We start from the raw sequence: 12,838 nt of genomic DNA, 5'->3' as shown, positions 1-12,838 counted from the left end.
TGAATCAAATGTCTCGACAGAACCTGCTATACTAAAGGCCTCCATAAAGTATGTTCAAACAAAAGTGTTTCCCTACAAAGACAACAAAGTAGTAATTTGACAAAAAGTCATCACTAATGCATCTTACTCATTCTGGCGAGCAATATATTGTTTGGCAATGAGTTGACTTGTTCAGTCTATTCCTGAACAACAAGTTAATTCAATTTGTTCATGAAAGAGATTAGTTCAGTCTCCACTATTGTTCAGAATCGAAACACCAACGCATCAGTAAAGATCGTATCATAATGAAATGCTCTTCTAAAGCATTCAAATGTTGTTTGTGTTTTGAATCTTAACTGAATCACTCTTTTTCCATATCTTAAACTATTTGTTCAAAAAGAATAACAAAACAGTTCATGCCAATCGACAGACAAAACTTCAGAGTTGTGGTGATCTGTATTAAACTCTTCCATGAGCATGTGAAAAAAAAACTTTTATAAGAGTTTATAATATTTAAATTGAAGCAAAAGTAGTTTTTAAGATAAAAGAAATGGTTACACATTTTTTGAGGTGCTTTAATCATTTACATATTTTTAGTAATATACATCAAGGGGTAATGACATTTCTCTCATTAAAATGCATCCAGCAAAAACTTTGATGCCACATCATGCAAATTAAAATAATTCTATGGTGCACTCTCCCACATTACTAATGTGAATCACATCAGCATGATTCAATACAGCTAAAATTGTAAAGTGTTGTCATGCAATGTAATATATGAATGTAGCCTTGTCACCAGTCTCGCTCATGTGGTTCTCTGTAAGGTATGCTGAGGTGTTTGAAGACATCCTTCTCGGTCGGTGTGTGTAAAGGAGTTCCCGCCACCAGCTTCACACCATGCTGCCGCACCACAGCACAGTTCAGCGAGTGCTCTGATAGGCTCATGTGTTTGGTCTTGGCCCATGCCCTCATTGATCTGTTGAAGTGGGCGGAGCCAGTGAAGTACAGAAGAGCACATGCAAATTCAGCATAGGGCACTACAATGATGTCCAAGCGCCTGTGGCGCTGTGAAGGGCCTGGAAGCCGGCAGATGCCCATGTATTTCTTCTGTTCACCATTCTCCTCATGGCTAACAAGGTCATCTGTCAGGAAACCTGGATGAGAAAATCATGAACATAATATAATAAGAAACAAAAGTTGCATAAACTTTGGGTTTATTCAATCAAAAATTCAAATGACTCAAAATGTTTCTGTGATGCATCAGCATACCACTCTGATGGAGGAGGTGCAACACTTTGCTGAAAACCCCCTTGTGCGATTCTCCATCAGGGTGAGTGATGAGGACGTCCACATCTCCACACGTGCTCTTGCCCCTGCGGTATGAACCACACGCCATGACCAGCAGCTGTGTGTCCACACTGTGAACTGCCTCCTGCACCTGTCAGTCACATCATTTACTTATGTCATTTACTTTGGTTTTTCTATAAATATAATATAATTACTACTTTAATAATAAGGATGCATTCATGTGACCAAATGTAATCGTAACAATTTTAATGGTGTTCTTTAGTCACTTCTATTCATAAAAATAAAAAAACTATTTTTATTTAAATTATTTCAAACAAGGCTCATATGACTTTGAAGACTGCAGGAAATTCAGCTTCGCATCACTAGAATAAATCATATTTTAAAATATAGTTCCATAGAAAACAGTTATTTTAAGTGTTAATAAAATTAGCATTTTCCTAATTGGCTAAATTAATGCTGCCTTGTGGAGCATAACTCAACATTTTCAAAAACACTTACCTTTTATATGTATATATACGTGTGTGTGTGTGTGTGTGTGTGTGTGTATTTATTTTATTAATAAATTTGTGCCTCTCTGGCATCCTCTTTATTTAGAAAACCTGTGCATTTATGACTATAGCAGAATAAAATAAATGAAGTTCTGAAGTAAAATTTTAAACACTAATTCATACGTAGCATTTCACTAATTTAGAGCTGAAATGCTGAAGGTAATAAGTTTACAAGCTCTACATATCATTCCTGTCTAGCTAGGAAAGCACATGTTGCACTCATCTTCTTCATCTGCCCTTTTCATCTATCAGGTCTGTTAAGAGGAAAACAGTGGGACGTTCCAAGTAATAGCAAGAAAACAACTGGCTTGGGCCCAAGACTCTGTAAGGGAGCTCAGTGGCTTCTGACTTATGAAGCGCCAGCTTTCAAGAGCTCCCACTCTTCCTATGGGACGACCGACTCACTAACAATCTCTGTTATGTCCATCAGCTGACCAAAGAAGATTGACAGTTTTGCTGCCGCCAACACAAAATTATTTTCGTTTTTTTGATCGCTTGTCTTTTTGAAATTCAGTTTTATTATTTACTGCTGTGAAAATCAAGTAGATACATTCTTGTTCTTCACAACCGGATGGTGTTGTTATGGATGGTAAGAACAAAGAAAGCCCCTCAGTTTAATTGCTTGGTTATGGCTATTTTCTTTACTGCAGGCCATTTAAAAAAAAAAAAAAAAAAGGTCTGTACAAACCATTTTCTCGATGGCATTTGCTTCACTTCTTGACATCCGCTCAAGGAGGTCATCGTAGTGCTTTAGTCCAATCCTTAGAGTGGGATTCAAAACCGCCTTAGTGCGAATATCCTCCAATGTGCGAAATCCCTTTGATAGTAAAAAGAAATCAAATCATCCGTTCAGACTTGTAAAATATTACGGTTGTTGCTTAATATTACTGAATATGTTCCACAAAGTTTAAAGCCTGCTGTAAATGTTCTGCACCACTAATAGCACCAAACATTATGGCAAAAAAAAAGTTTCCCAAACATTTCCCATCTTAGCTTGGAAGGAAGGTTAAAAAAGGGAGGGAAACCTGGCATAAGTTTGAATGTACAGAGCCTACTGATAAATTTCACTTCTGAGTATTTAGTTCTAAGAACTTGGAGGTGTTTTAGAAAAACAGGTAGCCCTGCACTACATTCACATTATTGGTTGCAGACGTTTCAATGTTTTTTCTGATTAGATCACAGGATCCGTTTTTTTGGCCATTTACAGAGTCAATGGCCAAAAGGAGCTGTTAGACTAAACTATTTCTCAAGACACCTATTTTAGTGTTTATCTTAATTTGTGTGCATCGTGCATTAATTGTTCCCTCATTTTTAGTCAAGTCGTGACCAAAATGTACCAATTCGTCATCTCGTTTTAGTTAATTAAAGAAATGGTTCACCCAAAAGTGAAAATTGTCATAATTTACTCACCCGCATGTTGTTCCAAATTTGTATGAGTTGCTTTCTTGTGTTGAACACAAAATAAGATATTTTGAAGAACCAAACATGTGTTGGTCCCCATTGATTTCCATAGTAGGGAAAGATATCCTTCAGATATATATATATATATATATGTGTGTGTGTGTGTATCTTTCAAACAACAAGATGATGGGTGGACTACCCTTTACCCCTTTTAATTAATTGTAACATTGGTTCTATTTCAATTGTGGCCACACTGTATTAATTAACTCACTCGTTTTAGTTTAACTTCTCATTTAATTTGTGGCCACAATATCTATTATTTTCCCCCTGCAATTCATGTGAGGGGCTCTGTATAGTTAAACAATTCATGCTGCAGTACAGTGGAACTTTTATTCATACAATATTAATCTTTTAAATTAAACAGTCTTACTTGTTGATACCACATCTGAGCAGTCTTGGCCCCAGCGCCCCAGATGTTTGTGAACATTTCGAGAACAGGCACCTCCTCCCCAATGTGATCCAGTTTACGCAGGTGCCCGCTTTCCATAATTTCCATGATCTTGTCTGCCATGCGTTTACCAATGCCTGGGATCTTACATGCTTCCTATAAAAAGATAGCGTAAAAAATTATTCAAGTATTTCTTTTTTAAATCACTGATGCATGCTTGAAACTAGTCATAATATACAAACCGCCTTGCAATGACAACCATATGTGTTCTACAAACAAGCACCTCGGTGAACCCCAAAAACTCTAGGGTCTCATATCTGTATCTGAACTGACCTCATATGAAGTGATGGGCTTGTGGTAGCTCTTGAGGGCGTTGATTGCTTTAGAGTAGCCCAGAGCTCTCCATTTATCGCCCGTGTGTGTATAGGCTTTGGCCAGCGGCTCCAGTTTGTCAGTAATATGCTTGTTATGGTTCTCCCCTTTAGTTGTGGATGGTTGGGAACAGACCCACTTCCCAGACAAAATGGGATACTCTGCCAGACTCGGAGTCGGGTTGCTTTCAGATGGGTGAACGCCGCTGATCAAGGCCTCCAGATCGTTCTGAGATACACCGTCTTCTTCATGGTGCTCCTCCTGAACCTCTGGCACCTGTGAGTCACATTAGAAGCACCGCATGAGGGGAAAAACAACTGATGGATCTTCCAGATGGAGACAATTACATCCAATTGCAACCTCTCTTACGGTCTCTGTGAGATTTTCAAGGATTTTCAAAGGATCCTGTGCTGCTGCTACATCTGGAACTTGGCTGACGGCCGTCTCATTTGACTCCTCAGCGTGACCAGCTGTGGGACTGAGGAGATGGTCATTTAGAGTTTTTATCTGTGCACGTTTGCATTGAATAAACAATTACAAATGTATTCAAGAGTCCAACAGGTTACCTCTCAGGAGGAAGAAGGCTGTAGTCTTCAGGGTCTAGTAAACTTTTCTCACTGATGCTGGCACTCAACCAAGTGCATTTGACCAGATGAACAGCAGAGGGCAGTCTTTCCACTTTCAAGAGTCTCAAAGCTCTCTTACAATCAACTGAATCATCAACAACCACATGTGTGCAGCTGGGAGAGAATGTGGAAACTACATGTCCTCCATTCTGGGTGACCTGCCGATGGAATATCTCACACCTGGATTTCCCTATGCCAGTTGGAACGATGTATATTTCGGTTCCTTGGAAAACTGCTCTTAAGAAAAAGCAAAGACATTTAAAATACAGCCACTAATACTATACATAATTGATTGGGCTGCATGCAGGAGATTGTGAGGTGGCGATCAATTCTAATATGACAAATAATACACTTTAATTCATTTTTTGTATAATAAAACTACATTGGAGTCAGCAGTTGAAATTGTTGCTGATATTAGAACAGAACTAACTACATTACACAAAATGTTTCCAATTAATTCTAATTAATACAATTTATTGATGGATTGATTGTATAATATTGATCATCTAATTGAAATAAACGAACCATAAAAGTACCTTCAAAATTAAAACATTTCTAAATAATAGCTCTACAAAATTATAAACCTCACATTTAAAAATCAAAAACAAATCAAAATTATTACATATATTTAAGAAATTGTGCTTTGTTTTAAACAAAGAATATTGCTTTACATTTTCAAATGCGTCTCAGTCACAGAAATAAATCATGATAACATAAGTGGATCATAGAGAACAGAACAAAAAAAAAAAAAAGGCAGTTCATGACCCCTTTAAAAACAACAACACTTCACTACTCAACCAGGAATACTATATTAAGTGCACCAGGAGGATCTAACTGAAAATACTGCATGCATTAAAATATGGTGATTTATTATTTGAAATAGCCCTTGCTGTTTTACTCCAGTGTGTTTTAGAGATGTATGAACCTGTTACTGGTTCAGAAGGCGTCTTCTTAAGGGCAGGCGCGTCCTTCTGCTCAGTAGACCTGGCTCTCTTTACTTTAGGGAAGGCTTTCAGGATGCCATGACCCTCCATTCCGCTCAGGGAAAGGAGAGGAGCTTTAAAAACAAAATCACTGTCAACTCTAGGCTTCACATAGGCACAGAATACAAAAAATACAGAGATCTACAGCAGGCAGCGTCATAAGACTGTTCCAAATAAGGAAGCGACTGAACAGATCGTTACATTACAAAATATACTCAACATTATATATCTTTAAATGTTATATTAAAATGTATATTATAATAGCAACTTAGATTACTTAAAACATTACAGACTTACCTCTTCCAGCACCTTTTTTTAGGAACAACTCACGAGTGTTTTTTTTAAACGGATCAACTTCCGGGTCATAGTCAGAAGGTCGCTGACGTTTTTCTTTCTTTTTTTTCTTTTTTATAAAACGATTAAAATTGTACATTATTATTTTAACTTATGTTCAATGCGTTGTTGTTTGTTATAACTGTTGTATATAAACTTGGTGAATCATTAAAAATACGAAACATATTGTTTGAGAAATAGCGGTTGCCTTGGCAACTTCTGGCGTGGGATTGTTTGAGGAAATGAACGTGTGAAGCATGGCTCTTCAACACTGGGCAGACACTCTCAGGAAAGCCAAGAAAACTGCTTTACTGTCTGATGGTGCGCTTATAACTTCTCTGTTGTTTTTAGATTAGTTCATTTGTATGTGTATTTATACTGGCAGTCGTGTAAATAGTCTTGCTAATAGGATTTATATGTCGTATGCTACACGCTAATAGCAACGGGATCTATGCGAAACATCATAAGATACCAGTTAAACAGATTGTTTATTTAGTTCAAAGCTTGAATCATGTTCGATGTACGCTTAAGTTTCAACTGAGAGCCACTTTCGTTTGCCTTTCTCTTTAGGGAAAAGGAAAGTTCATTATCTGTTTGAAGATGGCGATGAGATGGCTGAGGAGTATGACCTGAAAACAGATCAACTTGTCTGTAAGTCATTTCTAATTTCTAGGTTTACCTAACGTAACTTAAATGCGAATTCAGTTTTGTATTTTGAATTTATTTCATGCTTCTTTAACTCAGTACGAAAGTGGCGACATAAAAGCACTTTTGGAGGCCAGGGACAGTGGATAGTGGAAGCTGGAGAAACCAACCCAAATGGTGTTACCTCCGATTTAATAAAAGAGAGCAGTTCAAATGTAATGTTACTTTTTTTTTACTTTCTGACACAATAGATGGTTATGGTCTGTTTATAATGATGCCTCTTTTTATGCACACAGCCATTGTTCATGCGTAAGGACACAAAGACCAGTTTCCAGTGGAGGATACGGAATATTCCTTACCCTGTAGAAGTCTACAGTGTATCAGCAGAGCCAGCGGAGAGATGTTGTGTCATCCGAACCTCAAACAAAAAGTTAGTTATTTAAAACTGATATAAATCATTGGAAAACCCCATTAGTGTTGATTGTGGTTTATGCATTTAGTGTTTTAGAATAACTTGTTTATTCGACTGGTTGAATTGGACATAGAATCACTTTTTTAAGGGGGCAGTTAAATGCCATCTAAGATGAATATGAGCTTGTTTCTTCATGGGAACAGATTTGGAGAAATGCATTACAAAAAAGCAATACATCACTTGCTCACCAATGGATCCTCTGCAGTGAATGGGTGCCATCAGAACGAGAGTCCAAACAGCTGATAAAAACATCCCAATAATATACAAGTAATACACACGAATCCAGTCTTTCGATTAAAATCTTGTGAAGCGAAAAGATGCATGTTTATAAGAAACAAATCCATTGTTGATACATTTTTAACTTGCTTCTGGCTAAAATATGAGTCCACAATCCATAATAATGCTTCCTCCAGTTAAAAAGTCATCTTGTTGTCGCTGTCTAAGTAGTCAAAAACAGTTGTAAACAAAAATTGTGGGTGGATGTGAGAGGACAACAAGGGGATGGGCTTTTTCACTGGAGGAAATGTTATTGCGAATTATGGACTCTATCATGGATTTTTGTCCATAATGGTTTAAAGTTAAAACATCTTAATGATAGATTTGTTTCATCCAAACACGCAGCTTTTCACTTCACAAGATGTTTATGCATTGTTCTTAAAACTGGAGAAATACAATAAACATATAAAGTAAAATGAGTCTAAAAAGGCAACTTCTGCTTATAAATCGTCTTTGTTTTCATTCATACCAAATAAAACGTGTATTGATTAAATTGTTTAGTTGTAATAGCCCTACAGTAACCCTATAGGTGGCACTGTTGAGCTTGATGGAAGATAGATGGCCAGTCATAAAGAACATTCTCTCATTCTTCATCTCCTCATTTCTCAGGTACTATAAGAAGTTCAGTATTCCAGATCTCGACCGTTGCCAGCTGCCTTTGGAGAGCGCAGCTCTGAGTTTTACCCACGCCAACAACACTTTAATCATCAGCGTGAGTGAACTCTCACCGCTAGTCTCACTTAATCACTTTCTCTCAGCTCTTTCTGTAGTGTAAGGTATGTAGTCACAGTTTTTTTTCCACACGATGTAGAGGAACTTGCCCTTTTGCGTGGATCTGGGACCGGGTTGCCAAAGCCCTAATCCACACTAAGAGAGCACACAAATCTGGTCTCAGATCATCAAAAGGGCAACAATGCCGTCACTTTTTATTAGTTCACCTAAGTAGAGAAGGTTGGACTGAACTGCTCTCAACTCTGTCGTCTGCTCCAGTACTCAGCTGTTTCATCCAGCAATGGATTTTATGTGGAGTTTCTCTCACTTTTGTTGTAGTACAAGAAGCCCAAGGAGATTTTAGAACTGGAACAGGAGCTGCTTGGGGAACTGAAGAAACTGAAGGGGACAAGTGAAGGAGATATTGACTGTAAAACTCAGTGAACTGCTGCAGATCCGGAGCCTTTGCATTGTTGTATTTTTCTGGCTGTTATTCTTGTTGTTTATGTGGATTTAAAGTCTCATATTGGCATGTTTCTGTCAGCCTTGTGTGTCCAACCAATTCACTTTCAATGTGTTTTTTTTTTTTTTTTTCAATTTAAAATTTCAAATGTTATGCTGATTGTTGTTTCACCTGCACAATTGTTCTTTGAATAAATGAATAAATAATAAATGAAAAGGAAAAACTATATTATTTTTATTATTAAAATTTTGAAAAAGTTTGCTTTATTCCAACTATTCCCACACTATACATTAGCTAAGAAATAATAATCTAAAGACTTAATCATAAAATAATTATAACAGATGCATAGAAAATAAAAAATAACAATAATATGAAAGACATAGGAAATAATCTGCAAAAAATACATAAAAAGAAAAGAGAACAATATAAAAATAAAATGATACAGTGCAATCCATAGCATGCAGCAAATGTACCTTCAGTGAATGTACAGCTAAAGAAAAAGAAAATTTATAAAATGACAACTTATGCATTTAGCAGTAATACAGTTGCATAATTATTGGATATTCATCATTAAATTTATATTACATGAAGGTCACTAACCTTGAGCCTCAGTCTGCTGTAATCACTGCCCTCGACTCATCCGTTTTCCTGAAGTGCATCGTGGGAAAATTAAACATTTCCTTCATCTGGGTTCCATGATTTTATCTGTATTCACCTCATGTTTATGTACAATGTTTGGCATGGACCACAGTGCTGTTGTTTGTGTTTCTACTGTAAATAGAATACTACAAACAAACTCTTTGTTAGTTTAAGGCAAAGACAACAATACCAAGTGAATATACTGTTTCTGACTCTGGTGTTTCTTTGCTTCTAGTTCCCACTCCACAGCTTTTGTGCCAAACCAAGAGACTGTATGCATGAAACAGGCACTAAACCACAAGTCATTCTCACCATTGTGTATAACAGCCTCCGAGGAGGATGTTTTCTGCCCTGGAATTCACCAGCCAGCTTTCAGGGCTGACACAGCAGTCTCTTGATCTGGTTTTTAACATGGAACACGTCATATTTTAGAGTGACAAATGTGAAAAAATAAAAAAATAAAACCGGATTAGACATGTTTTTAAGTAATAATATTTATTTTATTAAACCTTGCATTTTATTTAAGTAGTAAAACTGACATTTTTCTGGGTCATTTTAGACATGTCATAGTAAAAAAAAAAAAAAGCATATTCTACTTTTGTTACGCTGGTTATTCAAAGTCTGTCATTTTTCCAAGATGTATGATGTTTTAATGTAAAATAAAATATTATTTAAAATAATTTTAGCCCCATATATCTGGGGTGTCCAAACCTGTTCCTGGAGGGCCACTGTCCCACAGAATTTTGCCCAAACCCTCATTAAACTCACCTAAAAACTCCCTGTAGAAACTTCCAGGCAAGTGTGTTGGAGCTGGTTGGAGCTAAACTCTATATATTTTACCTCCAGGAGCAGGATTGGACACCCCATATATATTATAAATATATTTAATAGCTAAAAATAAGCCTGTCTGTGTGCATCATTTTGTCATATAAACTGACCAAGGTCAGTTTTCTGACTAAACATTCTACCCTAAATTAACATTGTAGAAGCAGTCGGAAATGAATACAAGTAAAAATTCAAGGGTTTTTAAAGCAGTAAACTCTGACATTCAACATCCCGTGATGCATCTTGGAGCCTAAATTCTGGCATCAGTCTTCTAGCTCTGTTGATGGTAGAAACTGCAAGGATATGCCCTTGATACGAGTTGTCAAAATGATTAAAAACATAATGACCATTCACCTGAATCGGAGCCTTTGCAGTGTGGTAACCTCTCATCGTAATGGCCTTGTATTGACCACAGAGAGACGGAAGCCATTGTGCATCATTACACTCGTGTGTTGACAAGCAGTGCTACGAGCCAAACATCTGCACACACCATTGAAACCTTCTAGGAGCAGAGCAAGCGTCCTGGCGCTGTCTTCACCCCTTCTCAAACTTCCCAAAGATGGTACGCTCCAGTTCACAGCAATATGAGATTCCAGATTCAACCAAAACCTAATATCTGGGGGAGATTTTTGGCCTGAGGTCCGTGAAAAAAAAATGATATAGAAATGTCTTACATGGAAAGAATCAGATGTCTATTTCTTAACTGCTACCGAGAGGGATTCTTATAGTTCCTCCAGTCCTCTTTTATATTTTTTAGAAGTACTGCATTTTAGACAGACTGCTTGTTGACTGCTATCTGTAGGTCATTGGGTTCTAAATGAGGGATCTGTTGCTAATGCCGTTAGCATTTTGCAGTGAGCTCTTGATTTCTGATACTTTTTTTAAATCTGGGTGGTTGCATTGTTTTGTTTGGATGTCTGGTCCACATTAAGGCTTACTCTGGTAAAGAAAGGCCTACATAGAAAGGCAGAGTGATCAGTCACAGTTAAAATTAAATTATGTGCAGTTAAATAAAGTCCTGCAGAAATGACTCCTTTAAACCCGGAAGTTAGCATTACCTAACTTAAAGTCAGTAGGCTTTTTGAAATAGGATGTTTCCATCCTAAGGTTTGTTTTTAACACAAGCTCAGAATATGTTCACGATTCATTCTATGACTTAAAACATGTAAGTAATACTACGTGTCTTGAAAACAATTGTCTGATTGGGACTACAGAGGTTGTCTAGGATAATAAACATCATCATAAACATTTCTAATTAGGCACTGAACAGAATAACCATTAAAAGATGTCTTATTTGGCCGGTCTGCAGATATTGGGAAGTCAGAGTTTCAAAGAAAATTGTGAAAAGTGTAGACTATGATGAGCAAAGACTTGTGCATCTCTTAACAATGAGGTGTTTGCTTCTGTTATGGAGACCAAGGACATTTATAGAAATACCAGTCAATTTTGACTTTGTGGGGATACTGTTGGTGCCCCATAAATCATATGGGGTAAGTTTAGGATTAGGGTAAGGGGATACAGTTTATACAGCATAACAATTATTAGTCTATGGAATGTCTCTATAATGATAGGAAAACCAGTGTGTGTAGTATTTTAAAAACACGGATACTGTCAATTTGAGCCCTTAGACATTTATGATCAATATTCAGACACAAAAACCCTTTTCAAAACACAAAGACAAAGTCTAATTTCTTGAATGATGCAGGGTCTTTTGACAGGAGCAGAATAAGGCACTAATTGAAAGAGTTTCAGCAGGTCAATCAAACACTTTTCTAGATGCCTTTCTCCCGAAACATGGCCGTGCACGTGGAAGCGCTCCAAGGTCCAACTGACAAATCAGAAGTCCTGGGAAAAAGGCGACAGGGGAAGAGCTCAGTGCTGTGATTTTTGTTCAGTGTCTCTTCTTCCCTTTCTCCCTCCCCATCCTGAGGCCTCAATGGTCATGCTCAACTGCCTCAACAGAGAGACACTCTTTTTTGGCCCTTTTCATTCGTCTGTGCCCCTCTTTGCCTCTTCCCAGCCATTTGCCCTCTTTCAGCCCCTCTCGCCCACCTCTCAACCCATAACACCCCCCGAACGTTTTCTCTTCCCCCGAGTCGCTCTTGGTTTCTCTCTTTCGCCCGCCCTCACCCCCTCTGTGTGACTGGGCTTCCTTTTTTGATTGCTGACCCCTCCTTGTGTTATTATTCAGCTCCACCATTGTATGACATGTTTCTTTTCTACGGCGCCTACAAAGGGAGCATTTGATCAGAGGGTTACGGTGCGCGGGTCGCAGAAATGCAACTACACGGTGGTAACCTTTGTTTGGGACGGCAATGGTGGGTTGACCTCATCTCTTCTAAAGTGAAAGACCCAAGCTATTCAAAGGCCCAGTCTCACTTGCTGAGCACATTCAATCGAGACCGGCCTGTCACAGATATTGCTTCACAGTTATCTGAGGCTCAGGCCTCTTTTTCTGGGAGTTCGACTGCTGGGCCAAAAACATAACAACAGCTATACGGTCCTGGAAGTATACCTCTTGAATAGACCCGATCATGCCCTTGAGGTTTCTCTCAGGCTGCTGTTGTTGTCAACTGAATAAGCCTGACTCTGAAAGAAACTGGCTCCCAATTTGGCCGACTTGTTTCTGGAGGCCTTCGACTTTAACCCACACTTGTCGTGCTCGTGTTCTTGATGCGCCCACACACATACAGCGTGATCTATGAGAGAAGGAGAATTCGACCTGTCAGCTAATGATCGCTGACTCCTTCAAAGCAAATTTGGCGTAGAAGCGCATCTCAAAGGAGTCGAATCAATCACGGGCCGAATT

The 12,838-nt window shown here is 38.1% G+C and overlaps 2 protein-coding genes across 3 annotated transcripts; one reads left to right on the top strand and one right to left on the bottom strand.

The window, feature by feature from the left end:
- Positions 1 to 538: 538 nt before the first annotated feature.
- On the bottom strand, positions 539 to 6,041 carry poll (polymerase (DNA directed), lambda). 2 transcript variants are annotated; one of them, XM_026204386.1, is made up of 9 exons: positions 5,963 to 6,041; positions 5,607 to 5,739; positions 4,623 to 4,919; positions 4,417 to 4,534; positions 4,018 to 4,332; positions 3,667 to 3,840; positions 2,524 to 2,652; positions 1,249 to 1,417; positions 539 to 1,133 (listed from the first exon to the last, which is right to left on the bottom strand). In XM_026204386.1, the coding sequence occupies exons 2-9, from the start codon at positions 5,714 to 5,716 to the stop codon at positions 772 to 774; spliced, it is 1,674 nt and encodes a 557-aa protein (XP_026060171.1). In that variant the 5' UTR covers positions 5,717 to 5,739; positions 5,963 to 6,041; the 3' UTR covers positions 539 to 771. The 2 variants fall into 2 exon arrangements, with proteins under 2 accessions (XP_026060171.1, XP_026060172.1); XM_026204387.1 differs by having other exon boundaries at positions 4,426 to 4,534.
- Positions 6,042 to 6,191: 150 nt separating this feature from the next.
- dpcd (deleted in primary ciliary dyskinesia homolog (mouse)) lies at positions 6,192 to 8,770 on the top strand. Its single transcript, XM_026204388.1, has 6 exons — positions 6,192 to 6,319; positions 6,569 to 6,649; positions 6,743 to 6,858; positions 6,940 to 7,073; positions 8,001 to 8,103; positions 8,442 to 8,770. The coding sequence occupies exons 1-6, from the start codon at positions 6,256 to 6,258 to the stop codon at positions 8,544 to 8,546; spliced, it is 603 nt and encodes a 200-aa protein (XP_026060173.1). The 5' UTR covers positions 6,192 to 6,255; the 3' UTR covers positions 8,547 to 8,770.
- Positions 8,771 to 12,838: the final 4,068 nt, after the last annotated feature.

Source organism: Carassius auratus, chromosome 26 (assembly GCF_003368295.1).
Source record: "Carassius auratus strain Wakin chromosome 26, ASM336829v1, whole genome shotgun sequence".
NCBI lineage: Eukaryota > Metazoa > Chordata > Actinopteri > Cypriniformes > Cyprinidae > Carassius > Carassius auratus.
Note: the sequence above shows the minus strand (reverse complement) of the source record. Positions and strands in the feature narration are given on the sequence as shown.

Bases quoted from the DNA above. Each gene is read 5' to 3' on its own strand.
- dpcd (XM_026204388.1), top strand. From the start codon at position 6,256: ATGGCTCTTCAACACTGGGCAGACACTCTCAGGAAAGCCAAGAAAACT. The intron at 6,650-6,742 runs GTAAGTCATTTC...TCTTTAACTCAG, and splicing joins GAAAACAGATCAACTTGTCT to TACGAAAGTGGCGACATAAA. The intron at 6,859-6,939 runs GTAATGTTACTT...TTATGCACACAG, and splicing joins TAAAAGAGAGCAGTTCAAAT to CCATTGTTCATGCGTAAGGA.
- poll (XM_026204386.1), bottom strand. From the start codon at position 5,716: ATGGAGGGTCATGGCATCCTGAAAGCCTTCCCTAAAGTAAAGAGAGCC. The intron at 4,535-4,622 runs GTAACCTGTTGG...CCATCTCCTCAG, and splicing joins AGCCTTCTTCCTCCTGAGAG to TCCCACAGCTGGTCACGCTG. The intron at 3,841-4,017 runs GTCAGTTCAGAT...ATCTTTTTATAG, and splicing joins AGCCCATCACTTCATATGAG to GAAGCATGTAAGATCCCAGG.